The 23,075-nt window shown below is 41.9% G+C and overlaps 1 protein-coding gene across 1 annotated transcript in view; it reads left to right on the top strand.

Annotated features, from left to right (window-relative positions):
* PTCHD1 (patched domain containing 1) overlaps window positions 1-22,831 on the top strand; it is a 34,117-nt gene extending 11,286 nt beyond the window's left edge. The window contains exons 2-3 of the mRNA XM_051794859.1: window positions 2,411-3,071; window positions 21,073-22,831. Of these exons, the coding sequence (XP_051650819.1) occupies window positions 2,411-3,071; window positions 21,073-22,727 (2,316 nt within the window). The 3' untranslated portion in view covers window positions 22,728-22,831. The remainder of the gene's footprint in view (window positions 1-2,410; window positions 3,072-21,072) is intronic.
* The last annotated feature ends 244 nt before the right edge of the window (window positions 22,832-23,075 follow it).

Here is a 23,075-nt window from a genome sequence, read left to right as displayed (position 1 = left end):
CCTCACCATGGGCAGGTATCATTTTCTCACAGTACTGTGAAAAAATTTGTTAGTTTAGTTCATTTCTCAAACTTATCTTCCTAATGTCAGTATTGAACTGTTATTTTTCTGTCAAAAAAATAAAAACTACTCAAATGTGGAAAAATACACCCCCAAGCTGCTAGAGAAAAAGGTTGAGAGTATAGGAATGTTGTAATCTTTGCCTCTATGATGTCACATTATCCTGAGGAACACAGGCAACATAATTCAATTTATACCCATCACAGATTGTGCAAGGTAATAACAAAACAATCAGATTGATGGTACCATATAAATGATGGTTTGGGTTTTTTTCTACAAATAGGTCTCAAATACCACACAAAAGTCACTATGACTATTTAGTTTCAACAGATGCAACAGTTTAGCCATGATTATTAGCCATTTTGTCCGTTGCCACCAGAGGAGTGTATAAGCTCTACTGCTCTCATGTACACAATCTCCTATATTTTTTAAACAATGTTTATCATCAGAAAGGAGCCAATTCCATTAAGTATCACCTATTTCCAGCCTCTTTACTGGGCAGAAGAGTCTCCTCTTTGGATTACAGTGGAAAACAGCACATGCAAGTAGATAGAAAAAAAAAATCCCTGTAGCCAGGTCTCTTGCTCAAAATCTGAAGGCACGAAATAACTATTTCCCCTTTTAGGGAAAAGAGAGTCCTCCTGATTTGGCTGTTCAGCTCCCTGGAAGAGCTGTGGTCTCCCCACTTTGCAGGTGAAGGAGGGCTTCTCCTTCTCTTTTGCCACCACACATTTGCAATGCACCTCTGCATCAATTCCCCCGGTGTAACAGGGACCAGAGGATAAATCCATGCAGTTCCTCAGAGCAGATCCCATGATTTGCTTCCCCCAGGGCATCAGATGTGGCATCCAAGTGACCAGCTGTGCAGCCAGGTCCATGGGATCATTGCACCCAGGCAGCACAAGGGGTGTGTGCCCCTCTGCATTGTCCCTGCTCACACCTTGAGAGGTCACATCTCCCACCAAGCCATGCACAAAGCAGATGCACAGGAGTGTGCAGGGGGCCCTGACATTTGGGTTGTTGGTTACCCCCTGTGCCACCTAGAAAAGAGTGGAGGGACATCCTTCCTGGATCACCTTCTCTGGGACTACCCACCGTGAAGGACATCACAGCCACAGGGAAAGTCTGCTCAGACTTGTGGTGGGTATTCTAGTATTGGCCTCAGCAGCATCCTTATGGAAGGTCTTGGAACTCTCTGCACAGCTGGGGTGGCACAGAAGGAGCTAAGTGGTAATCATGGTGAGTGAGGCCTTATCATTTTGCAAGAAAAGTTTGCAAAAAAACGGCTTGTACTTTGCTAAGGCTCCAAACATTAGTGAACTCAATATTTTGTTTTTTAAAAACGTTGCTAACCCAGCCTGTTAGGGCTATTCCCTTGCCGTTGTTTAGATTTCTTGTATCTTCTATGTTGACTAAAATGGATTCAGAAAAGGTTGCAAGAGTTTTCTATATTTTTTCAAGAAGAAATGGTGATTTTTCTGTCTTTCTCATGCTCAAAAATAACTGAATGCTTTTGGGGTCAGAGCTCAGGCATGGCAAATTTCAGAACCATGCAAAACAACTTACAAAGGAGGCTGCAGTAAAAGCTGCTAGACCTAACAATAACCTGTAGACCCTGAGGTCAGGAGACCCTCGCTAATTTACAGAACCTCTCAAAAAGAGAAAAGGAAAACCAGTGTCCATCTCTGTCATTGCTTCCTGCTCTCAGACTTACCGAGGATTTGATGGGGGAAAGAGGGAGAGGAAAAGAGGGCAAGTTAGTTATTGCCAGCTATCTTTTTCCTGCTGTGCCAACACTCTCTATATGTAGGGCATGCAGCTGTAGCCCATCCTTTAAGTGAGTACTAGTGCCCTGACACTGCCAGGCTGCTGGCACATCCTGCACAGGTGGCACACCTGATCATGTTGCCCTTCTGCCTTCTGTACCTCAGGTTCATTTTTGAGAGAGTCATTGGGCAATCCTGAGCACAACAGTGTCCCTGGACATGGTTGGTCTGTAGATTTCCCTTTTGTTCTGGCCTAGATCACTTGAAAGTGGAGGTCTGGACCTTTTGAGTTTGCTTATTTAGAGAGGCCACACAGCAGATGCGCATGGCACAGATGCAACTCACAATACAGCAAGACAATACAGTTATCAGCAAAGGACATGGGGGAATAATACTTCTGTTTTGATGCATGTTTCCTTTTTTTTGCAATGAGTGTGCTATTAATACCGCCATCACCAGAACTTTTGTTGTTGTTGCTTAGATCAAATAGGACAGGGACGGCGGCGAGGAGCTGCTGTTGTTCTGGCTGCTGCTGTGTGAGATGAACTGATGAATAACGTGTGTGATTTCTCTTTCCCTTGTAGTTGCACTCTGCAGTGACCAGGATCCAAGTTCAAAGACCTGGTTTCAATTACACGTTTGCCCATATATGTATCCTGAACAATGACAAGACATGCATAGTGGACGACATAGTGCATGTACTGGAGGAATTAAAGGCTGCTCGTTCTTCTAATCGAACTAATTTTGCAATCACTTATCCGATTACTCACTTAAAGGATGGCAGGGAAGTGTATAACGGGCATCAGCTCGGTGGGGTTACTGTGCACAGCAAGGACCGGGTGAAGTCTGCAGAAGCCATTCAGCTCACCTACTACTTGCAGGCAATCAACTCCTTGAATGACATGGTTGCAGAGAAGTGGGAATCCATTTTTTGTGACACTGTTGAACTTTTCCAGAAATCCAACAGGAAAGTCAAAATGTATCCTTTCACTTCTTCTTCGCTGAAGGAGGATTTCCAGAAGACGAGCAGGGTGTCAGAACGCTACCTGATCACAAGCTTAGTCCTTGTGGTCACCTTGGCCATTCTCTGCTGCTCCATGCAGGATTGTGTCCGCAGCAAACCCTGGCTTGGCCTGCTGGGATTGCTGACTGTGACCCTTGCCACCCTGACTGCAGCTGGGATCATCAATCTCACTGGTGGGAAATACAATTCCACCTTCCTTGGAATTCCCTTCGTCATGTTAGGTAACTATCTCCTATCTCCTCTCTCTCTTTTGTGTGTTTGTGCCTACCTGACATTTCCCAGCAAGCAGAGAAGCATCACTGCATGGTTCCCGTTGCCTCATCCCTGCAGCGCTGCCCCATGCCAAATCTACACTGCCTCTTTTCCTAAACTGTTTTTACAGTGTCGGGATGTTAAAATCACGCCAGAGGCTCCGGTATGGCATAGCACCCTGCCGTAGGATGTGAAGCCTGTGCAGTAGCAAGGAACAAGGATATGTGAATGCCATGCTTTGTGCAGGGCGGGAGCATAGCTGCTGTTCTCTGTGGATGTTTGATTCTGGTTTCAGAGAAAGACCTTTGCAGGGGTCCCCATGCAACACTGACAGTGTCAGCTGTGCTGGCAAACCAGAGGGACTGCCCACATTAAGCGTTTAGAGAGTGCTGGCTCCTTCAGAGAGCAGAGCGGTGCTGTCCTGGCTTGACAGGCGCCTGTCTGTGGGAAAAGGGTGGTGGTTGGTTCTGGGTTGCTTTTCTCCAGAAGTCTCTGTGTTGGCTGAGCAAGCGTAGGGAGGGTTTCACAGCCCTGAGGGAGAGAGCTTTGACACCCCTGGTCAGGAACGGGTGTCAGTGCCAGCACATCTCGTGACCGAGGGTTATGGAAGGAAGCAGTGTTGGCTACTCCCTGGCTCTTGTGTCAGCAGAGGCATCCTCACCACCCTGGCTTTGGTATTACCTTCACTCACTGTGGAGTACGGAGTGGTTTCAGTTTGTTTTGTTTTCTTCAAGGGTAGGAAAAGGAGGAGAGAAGGGTGATCTTGCTCCCAACTTGAAGTCAGTGCCCTCTCCTGTTGGGACCAGGGCATTTGTGGGGATGCTGCATATTGTACCCAAACAGGCAGGAGGACTTTACGGGAGACAAAATGAGAGCTCTGGAGAGTTCACAGCCTCTTTGTTTGTGTTTGGTTCATAACCAGTGTGAAAAGCTCTGTGCGCTGTAGGTGTTTAATATGTCCTTGTTCATGCCATTATTCATTTGTGGAGAATAATGCATGCATTGATTTCATCACTGCTTCCCCAGCTGAAAATCAGTGCTCAGTAATACTTCAGGTTTCAAGTGTGAGTGTCTCCACTGACTTAGTTACATTGTGTAGTGATATGACACAGTTATTTTTATATCCAGCACCAGGTTCCTGTGCCGTGGAGGTATTGTAGTACTGTTGCACTGTGGTATTGTTGCACTTTAATTAAAGACTATGCTTCAGTGCATCACACTACCAGTTAATGTACAGAATATATTCAGTGACAGAGAGAATTCAGCTACATTACATGAACTTTCATTTTCAGATGACATCCATGAAAGTTAAGTTATATTGTAATCTAGAGAAAATGCAGCATGAGAAAATCAGAGTCAAAAGAAGGGTGTTTCTCTGACCTGAGTCTTTGGTTTCTTATGCCTGTGCATGTATTATAAAATTCAGTTCTTCAAACTAAGCAGTGTATCTTACATGTAACATTACATGGGAGGGGATTTCCAGATATGTTACAAGAGTAGCAGAAAAGCAGTTTAAAGTCCAGCCATATGAAATGAAAGTACACGGGGAAAATTACTCAAAAATATGAAATATTACCTTTGTTTAGGGATCAAAGCATCTGCTCACTGGGACAGCTTTTCAGATCTTTAATTTACTAACAATGACGGTGCTGAGACTTGAAAACCTCAGAGACTTATAGATAACTGTGAAAAGTTTCACATTTCTATTTTAGTACTCCTTAAAGTGCTGAGCTGTATAGCCAGCTCTGCTTTTCTCTTCCTTTTTTTTTCTCTTTTTTTTTTTTTTTGGTCTTGCTTGGTTGAAGTATTCCACTCTTAAAAGGGCATCTCAGCTCTCACTGTGAAACAAGTCAAGATAGAGCAGCCAAGTTCAGGTGAATCTTGTTTGCTTCCCCAGCTGCATAAAATCTGCCAAGGGATGGGAATATCAACAGGTGAACAGAAGGGACTGAAGGCATTTTGGAGTTTTTAATGAGAACTGTTTTAAACTGGCAGATAGCTAGAAAGGCAGGGTTGCCTTCTTTTTGTTGCTGCAGTACAGCAGAAAGATTCGTCACGCGTTTCAAAATATATTTCATACCTATATGTTGTTTCGCTTATAAAAGATATTTTAACTCAAGGTAACTGAAGGCTAGAGACACTAACCACTCTCCATTATAGCCTGCTCAACTGCTTCCATTTAATTTCAGTGACCATCAGATTAGATCATAGATTAACTGACCTTTAGAAAGCCAAAGGATTTCTGGCTAACGATGTAGCCCTCTATCTATTACTCATAATCTCAGGGCTGGAAACAAAAATTAGATAGAAAAAATGATTACACTGGACACATTTCAGGCAAGGCCCCTTTACTGGCATACATCATTAATGAAGTTTTCCCAGTTTATAGCAGCTGAGGAATTTTAACTTTTCATCAGCATTGCGGAGGTGGAGGGACACTCTCCAGACATCATCTGCCCTCTGACACAGGACAAGATTACATCTTTCATAACAGATACTTTTCTCCATGCACTTTGTCTTCCTCTGTGACTGCTTCCTCCTGTGTTTCACTGCACTACCACTACAGCATTTGCATCATGTCTAACCTGAATTCCCCTTTTGCAACTCAGCTGTCCTCCTTATTTATCCACTGCGTCTGGTGAATAATTTCTTTTCTTTTTCTTTGCAAATTTGGGACCACTCTCACTTGCCCGGTCCTCTTCCATTTCATCCCAGGTTTCCTCAGACTGTGCTAACCAGACTTCCAGCAATCTTCTTGCTTTTGGCCATTCCACATCTTCCATGGAGTGTGGCGCCTAAATCTAGGCACAGGATTCAGGCTGAGGCTTTCAGCAGCAAGCAGAGTAGGAGGATGATTTTGCACATCTTGCATGTGGCACTGCTGTTCATACATCGCCATATGACGTTCATTTTTTTTCTCAGCAGTATGAAATGGTTGGCATTTGGTTGGTGGCACATGGTAATTCACAGATCCTTCCTGTCATTTTCTACCCTGTTTTCACAGTCATTTATTCCAAACAACATGTAGAAGTTTGCCCTTGTCCTTGCTGAATTATAGCTTGTTTATCTCACACCGTTTCTCCTCCTCACTGAGTTTATCTGGAGACTATCATTGCCCTTCCAAGATGTATTAACTGAAGTTGGTCAGCAATGTTTTGCAATTATCGACTTTTTCATATTTTCAGTAATTACTTTCTGAATAGTTCGTCCAGTCACAAGCCCATTCTAATAATATAGGCAGTATGTCTGCAAAAACGTCCGGTCAAGGTGCTTTCCTTCATCCTGTTTTCTGTGACATCCCTTCTACATCAGCCATTTCCAAGAACAAAAAAGCTGTAGTGAAAGGTACCAGCCTCTGTAGATGTTGAATTCTTAACTTTTGCATCAACAGGACAATTTAAAATTATTGAATAGCCATGACTTACCAAATTGCAGTCTTAAGCTCAGGCTGTGTAAGTGTAGTCAGGAATATGTTTTGCCTACCCTGCCTGTTAAATATGACATAAGAGTTTACACACTTCATGCTTTGGTTTTAATCACCTTCATGGTAGTTTATTCTAATTTACTTTACTTTTTAATTAAGGCAGATAACCCAACTCACAAAAGGTGTCTCTACATAGTCTGAGTATGTCACTACTGTGATGATTTTTATGTTGTGGCAGGTTTCTTTGTTCCCCTCACTGGTTGCTAACTGAGTGGAAAAAATTAGAAGCCAGGAAAGATGTTGCCAGAGACCTCCTTCCCCAGTAGGCACCAAAAGAGTAAAGGTCCCCTTTGGTGACTGGAGGTTGAGCTGTGAGAGCCAGGCAGGAGACAGTACCTGGGACTGGCCTGAGCCCCCACCAAGGGGCTGTACCAGGGGCGAGGTAGCAGAGGAGGGCAGGCTGGCTGCAGCCACTGTTTTCTCTGGGGATATTTTGTCAAGTCAAACTAGGAACTGTTAGTCCTCAGCTCTGGATTTATACAGGTATTTCTAACATGAAAGTGAAGCCTAAAACCTGGAAAATTGGCAGGCTCCCACCATTTGTCTGGACTTACTTTGAATTAGTATATGCCTCCGTGGTTTTTTAAAACTACCATCTACATTTATCAGTTTGTAAACAAGTAATTTAAGGACAAGTTTACTCACATGTCTAGTTCATGAATAGGAATACTTTGTTGAACTAGGGCTATTCATTTTTGACCCTACGGACCAAAAAAAATAAATTCTACAACTTAGTTGAATTTAAAATAGCAGATTATTAATGTCAGCTGAAAAACAGAATTAAAATTCTGATTTCCTGTTGCCTGCTTCGTTAAAAACTACAGATGTTTGGTCTGGCACAGATGCTAACATATTCATCATAAGTTTCCCTTACGCATTAAACACTGTTTAATAACTGCCAGTTTTTTAAAAATACCAGTTTCCTGAAAAAAAACCACAGTGTTACCAAACAAACCATTGAACAACAAACAGCACTGTCTGAACAAGTTTTTGGCGTGACTTTTTTTTTCCCGGAGGTGGAGTGGAACACAGGCACTCAAAAGAAAATTGCAGCATAGCCTTTTGCACTGAAGAGAAAACTAGCAATGTGTTTCCTATTCCTTCAGAAACAAATACAGCTTATTCAGGGAGAAGTGGCTCTCTTCAGCTGCCAAGTTCGTGAAAAGCATCGGCCCTCTGAAATCGCGGTGGAATGCCAGGCGCTGCCAGATATGGGCAGGGACACAGGGCCAGCTCCATGAGCTTATATTTAGCCTCCGATGCTGGCAGGGGAAAACCAGGTAGAAGTTATGAGAGTGGCTTGAGCTTGTAGCATGCTGTAAAAGGAAATGATAGCCAGCCCTGTGTGAAACTCAGCAAAACTTCTTGCCACCTCCTTGCGTCCTCCCATCACGTCCCACCCTGGCAGCATGCCCTCTTTGGGAAGAGAGGAAGCAAAGGCAGTCAACAGAGAGGTCCAGGGAGGGATGACTGGGAAGGAACAGGTGGAAATGTCGGGCACGACCCAGGCAGGGTCCTCCTGAGGTTCAGTCACAGGTGGAGGAACGTCAAGGGGGAGAAGGAGACTGTTACAGGGCTGTTGTCAGGAGGAAGCACAGGAGCAGGTGAGGTGCAGAACACTTTGTGAAGTACCTGGAGGTACCAGCGCTCGTAGTAGCACTTCACAGATGCAGAGAAGTTCTGATAGTTTCTGAGAAACACAAATTTATCGGACGCACACCTGCTACATGGCTTGCCTGGGGGAGAGCAGTGCTGGTGGAGGAGTGAGCTGGGATACCTGTACAGGGGCTTTACGGATGCAAAAAGTTGGAGTAGCGGTGATGGGATGTGAGGTCAGAGACAGCTGGGAAAGAAGGTCAGAAGGAAAAATTTAGGAAGCAGAAGAAGAGGGGAGGTCAGTGTGTTTGATGATGGAGTGAAAAGCACAGAAGGGCAAGTGAGAGGATTGCTGAAGGTTAGAGACCATGAAAGGAACAGGCAGTTAAACCAAGCAGGCAGCTAACAACTGGCACAAAAACCCTGAGAGGAGGAGGGTGCTCAGGCCAGCACATGCCAACACAGGCAACCCATTGGAGCTGCACTTCAGTGCCAGCAAGGCACATGTCTTGGATTCTTCTTTAGTTTTCTGGAAGAACATGCTGGTAGGGAATTGCAACATAATGCCAAATATATACACTGAAAAGCATTCATTATCCTCCCTATCAAGCATCCAAATGTTTGCTATATTCAGTAAAGCTGAAGAGTCAACATTGGTTACATACAGTTAGTCTCAAAGAGAGAAAACTAGCCCCTCCCCAGGTCTCCCCAGTGCCCTTCAGTCCACACACAGAGGTAGCACACACACCCAAGTGTTTGTATAGTATTTTTCCTGCTGTCGGTTAATAAAAGTGTGAAGCTTACCGAGTCTCCCTGTTTTTTTATTCCCTAAGCTAGGCTTTCTCACTCTTCCTCTCCAACTGCCCCTCTGCTGTCTTTTCGTGCTGGGAAGAAGGACATCCTCCCTCAGTTGGTTCCCTCAGCTTGCTGCCCCCATGTCCCTTTCTCCCATCTCATCCATCTCTTTTGCAATCTCTGGCAGCCTCCTCTAGCAGGTCTCACCCATCTTCCTGCTCCAGGCCACAGCATCTCCTTCCTGATGCCAGCACAACTCTCAGCATCTTTTGGTCTCCTTAAGCTTCCTTCATCTTTTCTCCTGTGTTCTCCTCTCCTCTCAGTGGGTCCCCTCTGCCATCTTGTTTTGATTTCCTTTAAATTCCTCTCTGATTCTCTTCTCAGCCACAGTGAGGCCCATTGCTCCTACCATTTCCCTCGTATTCTTCAGTAACTTCCTTGGCTCTCAAATAGGTCCCAACTATACCCTGCAGTTGTATGTCAGCTGTTTCAGATTTCCCAGTGATTTCCACCACTCATCCTTTTCTTTTTTCACACTACCAAAGCACTCCGAGAGTGCCCTGGAAGTACACTTGGGTTTTTGTCACTCCATCTGCTCAGCTTTCCCGGTTCAACCCTGTGAGCTCAGTTACAGTCCTAAAACATTTTGTGGTTTGTTCCTTTCATCCCTCTTCTAAGAAATGCATAAAAGTGTCTGGGTTTATATACCCCGAGCAGAATCCTAGGCATGTCACTTTCCTCATCACGCCTTTTTCCTCTCCTTTTTCTGTCCTCAGTCCCTCAGTCTCTTCCTGATGTCTGTAAGCAGCCATGCATCTTCTGCAGTCCTTCAAGCATCACCCAGCATTTCTGTGCCTCACATGGAAGAGCAGAAGGAAGCCCCTGGGCCACCCTTCACTCAATGTGCCAGTGAGTCCTCTCACCACAGTTAGTGTTTTCCGCCCAAAGAGGAGGTGATTAATCACCTTCACGTGCTGGTCTCCCTCATTCCAGTTCTCCTGAAGAATGATTTCCCAAGCCCCTTGAGGAGCCCAAACACTATGAAACCACTATTGCATGGGAAGGAAATAAGCTTGAAATGCAAGTGGTGGCAGAGTACTTTAGACACTTGTACTAGCCCTTTCCTGAGCAGTGCAAATGCATTGACCACATGTGACACACAGCCAACATGTGTCCATGTTCCCCCCTCACCACCACAAAGCCCAGTGAAATCCTTGCACACGTATGCTTCTTGGCTTCATAAGACTGACAATGACTCAGATAATTTGCAATGCTTTTTGGAAAAGAGGAGTTCTATCTGTAGTAAGTCAGTCCAGAGATCAGCTAAATATTGAAACCAAGTGCTGTGCAGGCATTGAATAAGAATGGCCATTTCCCCTTAACTGATGGTGCTCCAAAATACACTTGTGTCATATGAAAACAGGTGATACAGCATGTTTAAATCATTTATGCAAAAAGGAACAGAGAGCTGTTACACTTTTACTGTCTGCATTCTTTTAACTGCAGAGAAGTCAGTGCATGCAATGGTTTAATGGAGAGCTTTGTCAGAGATGTCCCAAACAGTCACAGGTACCGAGAGTTTGGCACTAGCATCCTGATTTTCTTCAAGTAATGAAGTCCCTCGAGAGAAACTTTCACATATATAAGAATATACTGGAAGTTCAGAGGTTAGAGAAAAAAATCCTTTTGCTATCTCTCCCTTTGTATGTATATGTTTGTGGTATACTTTGTGTACAGGACCTGTCAATGAAGACCTGGGACAGGAACTGATGATACTTTTCATTTTAGGTTTATCTGTGAGAGAGATGGTACATGTTTTGGGTTTCAACTAAATGGCATTCCCCAAATAGCCAGTAGCCCAGAGGCATGTGTGACAGAGAGGGGGCCAGCCATTTTCAGGTCATGAAATCTCTGGCAGAGGACTATTTAATCCAGAAGTGGATTAAATGAAATTGGAATATGTCTAGATGCTTTGTGGAAAGCCTGAGTTCCAAATTTGTAATTATTTTTTTTTTAAATAGTAGGTTGAATGTGCTTTAGCTGAATTTTTTCAACTTTCTGAACATTGTGTTTCACATATGGCTTATCTATATATTGTGAGTAAGAGCAGTGACAAACATCACTTAAACAGGAGAATTTAAGGGTATGCCTGAGATGTTTTTGTTGCAGCTTTCTCACAAGAAAAAGGGAATTTGAAGTGTGGTAAACAAATCCATATTCCACTGGCCCATATTCCACTAGGACAACACTCCTAGATGCAAATGATATTTTAGCTTGTGGGCTTAGAAATTTAAAGCAGATTTAAAACATGATTTCGTCCCAGATGTACTTCACTGAGTCTTACTCCATCTTCAGGAGCTGTCGCTTGCTGTATGTCACTTGGCTGGTCTGTAACTTGGTAAACAACCTTTCACAGGTGATTGCAGGAGGCTTTCACTTTTAAATACTTCTTTTACACCGCATGCATAAAATCTGTCAAAAAACTCAAATGAAGAAAATCAGTTTGCAGTTTTGTCTGCTGATATGAGTCATAGCATGTCATATGTGAGATGAACCCATTGATACTTAACATACTAACTCCAGATCTAACCACCTCCTTGGCTAGAGAGGCTGGAGGTACCTCATGGAGGAATTCATCTTGCAAGCCATATCTGTCATTCCTTTACTATCCTGGCATCAGACTCTCCCTTCCTGTACAGCATCCCTGGTGCATCCCACTACCCCCACACACCCCAGGGTCTGCACCCCATGCCAGCAGTGGTGGTGAGCATCTGCAGATCCCTGCCCTCCTCTTCTTGTCATCCTCCGTGCGCCTTTCTCCCTGTCTCTTCAAATAACAGCTTAGACACAGCACACTGTGCTTCCTGGAGAATTTTCTGATGGTTCTGAGTTAAAGAGGATGGAGGAGTGTGGGACTTTGGGGCAAGGAGACCTTTGAAGGCCAGCCAGAGTCGGACACTCCCCTGCTGTTTGCCCCAGAAGCATGGGGTTGCACATACAGCACAGGTTTGGCTCAAATGCTTTCGGTTCAGACCTGCACAAGGTCTGGGTAGTCAGCAGATGAGTGTCCTATGCAGACATAACTATTCCAGCAGCTAAAACCAAATTATACTAACGCTCAGCTCCTTCTGTTGCACTGAATGAAATATGACTTTTAACTTTTGCCATATCTTTTGTGAAAACAGAGGAAAGCAAGTCACACACTTAAACAGAGGTGACAGCCTGCTATTTAAACGCCAAAACAAGCCTTTGCTGATTCTTAAGTGGAATTAAATATTCGCTTTATATATAAAAGTAGATTTTGAACCAAAACTTAGTTTGCTTATCTGTCTTTCTGAAAATATAAGAACCACTCAGGTTTTCTCTCAAATACATTTCTGGTTTTGAAATGTGTTTATCTGACATTCTTGCTATCACTGTAACAAGAAAATTGCAAATATTACGTTGGTTCAATAGTAAATAAGGGTGATACAAGAAAAAAAATCCAGCATTTTCCCAAAGCCTAAATCAGTACTTTTTATTCTATTGAAATCAATGGGACTGTCCAGGATTAACCACATAACTGCTGAATTACACATATAATCATTATTATAAGCAACTGTTCATTTAAACAGTTTGGTATGCTTTAAAAATATTAAGTAGTCAGATTTTTTTCATAACGAATAGCTTAAAAATGCATATACTCAAAAAACAAAAAGTGGTGAACTATGTTACCACCATTGCTGATTAGGGATTTTGGTGAAGTCTAGGACTATGAGTAATGAGGCTTAATTCTACTTAATTAAAAAACTTCTCATTGGTTTTGTTTCTTTTCCCCTTATATAGGTAGAAATTATAGGAGCATATGTGTGTATGTATTTCTTCAAAGCTAGGGATTTATATATAGAATGATTTTCATTTCAATACTAATATGTAGATCATGCTTTTAAAAATAGCTTGTGACTTGTACCATTTTCTAAACATTGGCTCATTGTTGCTTGTTTGCCACATCAAAAAATAGTGTTGGGGAGCTTATAGGTGGGGTGCATCATGTACCTCATGCATCACTGACTGTGTCCCGACCATTTAGGGTGAGACCTAGAACGTGAGGGTGGTTTCTTTTTGTCAGTGCCTTCTTTGTGCAAGTGTGTACTTTGCAGTATAACGCAGAAAGGGCTACGCCTGACCAAAACAGACTTTCACAGGAGAACAGAGAGTTGATCCTGTGCTGCATTTTCAAAAGTTAAGTTTAGAAATGTAGAAAATGTAGGATATTATGGCAGATATTCATTGCCAGAAGACTGGGATCAAAATCACTCTGGTGCAGCAGATCCATACACGTCTTATGAGGAACTTAGCACCCTTTTGAGCTGTGCTTGGGAGTGCTACACAAGACCTAAATGAGGCATTAACCTTGTGCTGGATTTCCAGACGCACCCCATTTTCCTGACTGTGCATTAAGCAATTTGAGCATGGGCTTAATGGCCCAGAGAGTCTTTCTACAGGATCTATGACTGAAAATATCATTGTGGTCTCGCAGTGTGAAGCACTGAGCACCAGCTGAAGATTTGTTCTCTGCGTGCACCAGCCAATACACTGTGTTGCACGGGGACACTTTCTCTTCAGCGGTGCGCTTCTGTGGGCACAGCCACCCACAGCTGTGAAACACAGCAGATACTGAGTGCATATTAATAAACATTTTGGTTTCTCTTATTTTGTTGCCAAGTGAATACAGCACAAAACACAACTCTCTCCAGAGACTGAGGCAGATTTTTATCTGGTGTGACTGTGCCAATTCACTGTGTGTTTGATGCTGGTAATAAGTTGAAGAATACATGGGCGTGCCTGGGGCTTTCTGACTGGAATGGCCAGTGCTGTTGTAAACAGGTTGAAGAGATCAGCCTGATGCTTGAGGGTGAATGGCTAATACTCAAATGTAAAGCAAAACCAGAGATTGTTCTAATGGTATCACGTCTAGATGCATAAAAGACTGACATACTTAATTTCAGTATGTTTCTCTTTTGGGAAGATCCCAAGTCAGATGTTAACACTTGCAGCTGTAGTACACCTTAGTACCTATGTGTAAAATTTATTCGTCTTTCAAACAATAATTGCAAATACTGAACCTACTCAGTAGTATTGTCATATTTTTGAGGTATGTTGTCCTACCTGTAATTCTACAATACAGACATGTAGGGTCTGTGTGATAAGAGGTAAATAAAACATTGCAATATGTACAGCCAATGCTTATACCACTACATCCCATCCCATATTGCTCTTCATGTGTTCTTCTTAATCCATGTACCATGCCTGCACATAGCATTCAGGTTTACTTGGCCTTTGAACCTGTGCTTGGAAGGATGAAATGAAGTCAGGCTGTGCTTGGGTGGCTGGGACTTCAATCACTTTGCAAATGATGATGCATTTAAGACTACTCAACTGTCTACAGCCTGCAGTCCCCTTGCTGCAATTCTCCTGAGATGAACACTGCTGCCTGGAAACACAACTGATCAGATGAGTACCTTAGAGGATGTTAGTGTCCTGTAGGACTCTCTAGTGTCCTATAGACTTTACACTGTGAACTGGGCTCCCAGAAACACTTAGGCAAGTGTAGAAAAAGCAGGTAGGATTCACAGTGCATTTTCTCAGCTTGGCAGAACTGTCTGGGACAGACAAGTCTGCACACTGTGGGATGTCTTATGATAGGCACCCTCTTTGAGGTCTGACATTCACACAGCAAAACTGTAGTGTTGCAGCACCACTTATGGACTACAAAGGTGGGCATTGCTTAGAGTAACACCCAGTTTGTTGCACCAGCATGGTAATGACGGTTTAACTGGTCGGCTCAACCCGTGCCAGTAAATTGTTACCCACTCGGTGAAAAGTGTTATCTAAATTAGGCTTGGTGCTGATTCTGTATGTATGCTGAAGGATCATTATTTTATTTTAGTGAGAACAGGGTATGAAGCCAGATGTTTGCTTCAGCTGGATGCAAATATTCTTGCTCTGCCTGTCATATTCAGTAGCACTTTGAACCTGCTATATGTTCCAAGTTGAAATTGTGCCTGCTGGGAGAGGCCACATGAGGCAGGTTGGGTATTCAGTCAACAACTGGTTGATTGCAACTCCTGTGACAAAGGGAGTCTGGATTAGTAGTTTCACTTGGCTTGTCAGAAGATGGGAGCTGATGAGCTCACTGATCTAGCTGGAAAAAATAAGTCAGCAGGGGGAAATTATCTCAGCTTCTTTGTTGACATTACTGTGGAAAGCAGTCCTAGAGTTGAGCAGTGTACATTGTTATTTTTAATACTGTCAGCTAGGAAAATTCATTGCACCTTCATTATATCATATGTTATTGCAGGTACCATTTTGGAAAGGGCATTCCTGCGATATGATATATTCTGATCTCCCACGTACTATTTTTGAACAAGTGGAGTTCTTGAGACCTTGCCTGCATTGGCAGCAAGCTGGGATATGAATTTACAGCATCCTAGCTATTTCATGTTAATTCATCCAGTGTTTGTCTCTGCAGATGATATTTCACTGCACTTTGAATGTGAATCAAGCTGTGCTTCACAGATACCCACGAAGAAAGCTGGTGCAACATAGTTTGCCCTCTGTACCTTCACACCCTTTTTCACAGCACACTAAATTCCTCTTGCAGACAAGTATTCCTATTCAGTGGGGTGATTTCATGCTTAAATCAACCTAAGTAGGACAACATTTGTCCAGATGAACTGATAGCTTACAAGGATGCATCCATTACAATACAAGCAAAAACCTTAAATCAAAATCCATACCTAACCTCCATAATTCCATTAGAGCATGCTTCCACTTCAAATTTTTGCCTACCCAGATTACAAGGCTCCCATATATCCTACCATGACTCATTCCCCATTTCAGCCAGTCTTTTGTGCCATCAGCATCAGGAAAAGATTTCAGTTTAAAAGTAACCCTCAAAAAAAAAAAAGAAATCACACCAAAAAAAACCAAAACAAAACAAAAAACCCACAACAACAACAAAATCAAAACACAAAACAACAGCAACAACAAAACAAACAAAAAAAACCAAACAAAAAAACCACACACAAAACAAAGGCTGCTTTCTAATCCCAACCATTCCTTTAGTTAGTAGCCACGTGGGAGCAGCAAACTTTAGTAAGAGAGGGGAACTAATGCCTGAGAAGGGAGAAACACCCCCTAACTCAGCTCTGCCACTAGAGAAGTCTGCCCCCTTAGGAAGACAGTTTGATACTTTATTGGCCTTAATTCTGGCAGTTAATGGGCAACATATGTACTGGTGCAGCCTTCAGCCTCACTGAGGTGGAGATCAATCTTTATTAGCATTTTGTGCACCTCTGCGTTAAAATGGGATTAATAAAATTGATTACCCCTGTAATGCAACCTTCCACACAGAAGGCTGGAACTTCACAACCTGTAAGTGGTGCTTTATTCAGAGAGATTTTACTCAAGTATCAAGCACATATAGAGACATACAACCTTCAAAACAGTAAGGAAAAAAACCCCAAGACCTAGAGTGTACTATTACTCTCTAGTTTCACAGGTAGGTAAAACTGCAAAAAGAGGAACCAAAACATTGTTCTCAGCCATTCACCTTAGTTTCTCTTACAGAAGTCTGTTTGAATATGCAAACCTAATCTTCACGAGATCAAAACTTGACATAATGTTAGTGCAAAATCGAACATATCCCATAATCTTTAAACAAAAAAGCAGGCAACAGCCCTTATTTCAGGGAAGCAGTTAAGCCAAATGAATAGAGAACTGGTCTTTGACTGCAGTGACCAGGAGGTCACTTTACTGCCCTCTCACACGCTCTGGGGCTGCTTAAATCCCTTCACCTCTCTCTGCTTTGGTCTTGCAGTTTGCCAGTCAGGAGCAGAGCCAACATTAAGCCTGGGCTGCCGATGCCCATTTGTAAAGACCCCTTGAGCAACCACTTAACCGGAAAGGATGCATTTCTTTTTTGAGGTTTTAAAATGGTACTAAAAAGAATAACTTCAGTGCCTGCACCTAAGTAGTATTTTAAAATTAGGTAAATAATTTGATAATTTTAAAGAAGAGGAAATGTTGCTTTAGTTTTCACAACTTTCTGCAAGGGCATTTTTTTTCTCGTGCATGCTCTGCATTGATTTTGCAGAGCATGTGTAATTGCAAGGCTTGATTCTGAAGGAGGAAAATGAAACTTTTTATAGCATTTTCAGGCTACTCATAAAAGTACTGTGTTTAAGCTAGGCCCAAGTGATTGGTTTAGTTGGTGGTATTATTATTAAGTTCTAAAGTTAAAGGTAGCCCACCTCAGCATGTAAAAACTGTAAGCTCCTCGGAATTAACAGTAACTATCTTCTTTATTTTCTTTGACTACAAAAGCCAGAACGTCTGTTCCCAGTCATCCAAGACATGGTAGGAGTATCTCCTAAATGCTAGGTAGCAGAAAAAGAGAATAAGGAAAAACGTTTGATCCCCATTTTATCCAATACCTTTCTCCTATCCCTTTTACATTTTCCTTTGCCCCTTCAGAACCCCTTTTTCTTAAAAATACCCTGTCTTTCTGTGTACTCCTTGTTAGCTCATGGTTGTGCAGCCTGACTGTAGGGCATGACCAGTGAATCATAAAAGTAAATGTCAACAGGAAAAGATCTCCAGTAGCCCATTAGCTGTTTGAGATCATATTTATTATTTACTGAATGACCGTGAATAATGAACAAATTGCTCTAAATGATTGCAGATTTGTGGCTAAATCTCTATTAAAAAGAGAAAATCAGTTAAAGCAATTGCAGAATTTATTTACAAGGAAAAAATTGCCGCCTTCTCATTAATATTATGTAGAGCAGACATAGCATCAGTTGGAGAAATAGAGGTAATTGCTGCAAATTGGTTATGAATGCAAAAAATGGAAACTTTGAAATAGCAGAAAAGTGAAAAAAATTCTCACAAAATGCTTCCATGGAGGTATCTGCTCTAATCTCAGTGGGTTAGACTTACATGAGCATCAGTGAGTTAGACAGTGTTGGAGATTGCTACTCCAAGTTGTGTTTACACTCAATATTTAGAGGAGTAAATTAAGTAAATCCCATCCTAGCTAAATACAGCTAATCGTTTGACTGCCATGCCTGGTTTGTGCATGAATTGCAGCCTAATTTTGTTCTCAGAGGATACTGGTCAGGTCAGTAGTGCCGCTGATGCAAAAAGTGTGCAACTTTCATTTAGGCATATCCTCCTAAAGGTAAATGATAATTCTGTAGCTATTATACAAGTGGACAGAGAAATCACAAACTGTACAATTGAAGGAAAATACCCATTCCTAGCCCACAGATTGTGTAGCAAACAACAAAAGGAACCTATCCTAAAATAGAAGAGTATCCAAATATTTTTCTCTTGGCTTTGTGGAGCACATGTGGTGACGCCTCTTCATGCATTTACTTGAGCAGTTCTCTAAATCAGATTCCATTTTAGGGTAGTCTTGAAAACTATATATCAGGAAAGTGTGGTTTTATGTTTCCTACTTAAAGAAAGTGTGTGATATTGGAAATCATGTTATCAGACATTATCCAAAATCTTATACCTGTTAAAAAGTCATGTTTAGCATCATATTTAACTAGCTCTAATTTCTTTCTCTCATTGCAGAATCAAAGGCTTTCCAAATTAATATGACTATTTGAGTATTTTTAGGCAAGAGCCTATTAACGTTGAAATGTTTTTTTTTTACAAAAGCATGCTATAGCTAAAGCTCATGATGGAAGTAATTTGTAATATTCAATGACCTCATTTTATTCTGTTTTGCTCACTCAAAGCTAATGCATATGATGCCATGTGAAATTCTCAGAGAAGCCTGTCTGCAGGACTTATGGGAGCCATAAATGGATTAAACCTCTCACTCCCTGCTTTGGCAAGTGATCAGTTACATTTAAATAAAGGTCAGTCTGTCTTTACAAAGAACACACTGAAAGCAAGCTTAATAGCTTTCCCTACTGAGCCTAGAACATAACTATTTGAAGCATAATTAGCAACGGGGTGCCAGTCACTGATTGTGCTTTTTGCTTGATTTTATGTCTGGGGAGTTCCAGTATTCCCCATTAGCTTTAAGAGGGGGCACAGTGCTAGTTATCAAATTGACAGTCTCGACCTGGCCTCTGAAAGCAGCTGTAAAACATTGTTTGGGAAAATTAAGATGAATGCCAAAACCAGAACCGTAATATTGCTACAAATTGGACATTCAAGGTCCATGCCGTGACTCTAAATAACAAAATAGGTAAAATATCTGATATACATGAGAGTGCGGGCTTTGTTACCCGGTGATAAGGAGATACATCAGCTGTCCTGTTATCTCGTGAGCTCTGTATTGTGAATTCTTTATAAAATACCTATTCTTTTCAGCATTAACAGAGTGCCAGCTCTGTCATCTGTTAAAATCTGGATTTCAGGAAGGATGGAGTGAATCAGCTACAACTGCCTCTCCAGTTAAAGGTGCTGACCACAAAAGGGTTATTTTGTGAAGTTAATTAAATATTTAGCCTATATGATGCATTTAAGAATAAACATGATCATAGACCCCTAGAATGTCTTGGGTTGGAAGGCACATTCAAGATCAACTAGTTCCAACCCCCTTATATATCCCATGGTCTTCCAGTTCCCAGAATACCTGATTCATTTGAGGTTTCTTGACAGCTATTTATAGCCCTTGTAGCAGAAGTGATAATTGTCTACAGGTGGAGAGAACAGAGCTGATACAGCACTTTTGGTACTCTGCAGACAGCCTGAAATTCTAAGAGAGATCTGTGAATTACCTTGACCTGCTTGACTGGAGCATCAATTTCAAAAGTCCAGTGATTACACTTCACTGTTATCAGCAACTAATTTAGCACTGATTATGAGGGAAGATGGGTAAGAGCAAAACACAGCTGTTGGGAATTTCTGAAGATAATCTAAGAGCAGACCAGAGAGGTAGACAGGTGACAGTAAAATATGCAAAAGAACGAGGAGGAGGAATTAAAAGGCAGCAAAGAGGGTTGGATTAGATAGAAGGAGTCTGTTAAGTAAAGATGAACTTAATACGAATTATTATGAGAAAATATTACAGTCTTACATTTTAGGTGTGCTACGAAGACTATATTCTGTTCATCTCTGTAAATCATCAGCCTACTTTTACCTCAGCCCCTCTCACCTGGTAGCTGGTCAATGGCTGAGTTCCCAGCTCAGGTCTACTATGAAAGAGCAGATGTCTATGTCCTCCAAGTGCATCTTGATTATCAGTCACAAAATAGAAACTCTAAGAGGAAGACAACTAACCAAGGATTAAGATAAAACCATGTACTTTTCCTGATTTACCTGCACTTGGGGGTTAAACACAAGATTTTAGGTCAGCAGATCTTAATCTCCTTTCGTGAATGGTATATCCATTTTAAGAGTCAATTAAATACATTATCAAATGTAGGCATTGCCAAGGAAAATATGGCTGTATTTGTTTTTACAAGCCCTTAGATATATAAAGAAGACCAATGCCTTAAGCAGCTCTGTATCAGCTCTACCACTCTGCATCTCTAAAATTTATTTGTGCTTTCTTTGTCCTGCTTCTAGGATTTCTTTTTCCTGACAGAAAATTTGTACAGGACGTGGACAAATCAGTGACTAATTTAATTGACAATTTTCAGCTTATATGGAATTTCCATTTTTTACAGATTTTCTACAAAGCAGCCAACTACTGCTCTGCTTCCTGCATAGGCACTTCAGGTTGTAGTTGTTTGTTTTCACCACAGGTCAGATACCATCACCAGGAAAAACTAATTTGAAAGCACCTTCCATCACAGGCACTCCGAAATAATGAAATGAAACAGCCAACCAGAAAAAAGAATCGTTTTTCTTTAACCCATGAATCTCAGTGATGTAGAACTCTCAAGCTCTGGCAGTAAGGCTTCCTAGTCAGGTAGCAAATGCACTCCTGTGGCTCACACCTCCATAATCATTTCTCTCTTCTGCAGGACATTTCCTTCAAGCACGGGTAATGGCTGTGTCATCTTTGAGTTTTCAGCATGTCCACATTACATTTTTCCACGTGTTGATTCAAGTACTTTAAACACTCACTTTGTTCTCTATTGTAGGTCATGGGTTATATGGGACTTTTGAAATGTTGTCCTCCTGGAGAAAAACTAGAGAAGACCAACACGTTAAAGAGAGGACTGCAGCCGTATTTGCAGACTCCATGCTCTCGTTTTCTCTCACCACTGCCATGTACCTGGTCACTTTTGGAATAGGTGCCAGTCCCTTCACTAACATTGAAGCAGCCAGGATTTTCTGCTGCAATTCCTGTATTGCAATTTTCTTCAACTACCTCTATGTACTCTCCTTTTATGGTTCCAGCCTGGTGTTTACTGGCTACATAGAAAACAACTACCAGCATAGTATCTTCTGCAGAAAGGTACCAAAGCCAGAGGTATTGCAAGAGAAGCCTGCATGGTATAGGTTTCTTCTGACAGCCAAATTCAGTGAGGACACAGATGATTCAGAGGAAACGAACACTTACGAGAGTCATCTTTTGGTGTGGTTCCTGAAACGCTATTATTGTGACTGGATAACAAACACTTATGTCAAGCCTTTTGTAGTTCTCTTTTACCTTGTTTATATTTCCTTTGCCTTAATGGGCTACCTGCAGGTCAGTGAAGGGTCAGAGCTGAGCAACATCGTAGCGACTGCGACACGAACCATCGAGTATACAGCTGCCCAGCAGAAGTATTTCAGTAACTACAGCCCAGTGATTGGGTTCTACATCTACGAGTCAATCGAGTACTGGAACACCAGTGTCCAGGAGGACGTGCTGGAGTATACCAAGGGCTTTGTGAGGATATCTTGGTTCGAAAGCTACTTAAATTACCTTAGGAAACTCAACATATCTACCGGATTGCCCAAGAAGAATTTCACTGATATGTTGAGGAACTCCTTCCTGAAGACCCCTCAGTTTGCCCATTTTTCAGAGGATATCATCTTCTCCAAGAAATACAACAATGAAGTTGATGTTGTGGCCTCCAGGATGTTCTTGGTGGCAAAGACAATGGAAACCAAGAGGGAAGAACTTTATGACCTCCTGGAGACCCTGAGGAAGCTCTCTCTCACCTCCAAGGTGAAATTCATCGTTTTCAATCCATCATTTGTGTACATGGATCGTTATGCCTCTTCAGTGGGAGCCCCCTTACAAAACTCCTGCATTAGTGCTTTATTTCTGCTCTTCTTCTCTGCATTCCTGGTCGCAGACTCTCTGATCAATGTCTGGCTCACTCTAACTGTTGCCTCGGTTGAATTTGGAGTTATAGGTTTTATGACCTTGTGGAAAGTGGAACTAGATTGTATTTCTGTGTTGTGCTTAATTTACGGAATTAATTATACAATTGACAACTGTGCTCCACTGTTATCAACCTTTGTCCTGGGCAAAGAGCTCACAAGAACTAAATGGGTGAAAAATGCCCTGGAAGTGCATGGGGTAGCTATTTTGCAGAGCTACCTCTGCTATATTGTTGGTCTGATTCCTCTTGCAGCTGTGCCTTCAAATCTGACCCGTACACTGTTCAGGTGCTTGTTTTTAATAGCATTAGTCACCTTCTTTCACTGCTTTGCCATTTTACCTGTGATACTGACTTTCCTGCCACCCTCCAAGAAGAAGAGGAAAGAAAAGAAGAATCCTGAAAACCGTGAGGAAATAGAGTGTGTTGAAATGGTGGATATGGATAGCACCCGAGTGGTTGACCAAATTACAACAGTCTAACTTGATTTGTTGGTTGCTTTTTTACACGAGGTCTTACTGAAAACAAAACAAAACAAAAAAAAAAAAAAAAAAAAGGAAAAGAAACCAGTACTGACTAAATATCTGGGGAGAGGAAGGAGTTTGGAAGTTTTCCCTCCCTCCTCTAAGCTAAATCCAGGAATATTCAAAATTATGGGAGAAATCAAAAATAAATTAAAAAAAAAGAAAAGAGCCAGGGGATTGTACCTTGCTCAATTTTCACACACATGCAAAGGGGAGTTGAATTTTAGATGCATGAAGTAAGATCTAATGAGAGCAATTGGGTTCCTAAGCAGTCATCTGCATCGCCTGTACTGCAGATGCTGCAAT

Source organism: Manacus candei, unplaced genomic scaffold, assembly GCF_025592945.1.
Source record: "Manacus candei isolate 608988 ecotype Guabito, Panama unplaced genomic scaffold, ASM2559294v1 h1tg000041l, whole genome shotgun sequence".
Lineage (NCBI taxonomy): Eukaryota > Metazoa > Chordata > Aves > Passeriformes > Pipridae > Manacus > Manacus candei.
This window is presented reverse-complemented; position numbering and strand designations above follow the sequence as displayed.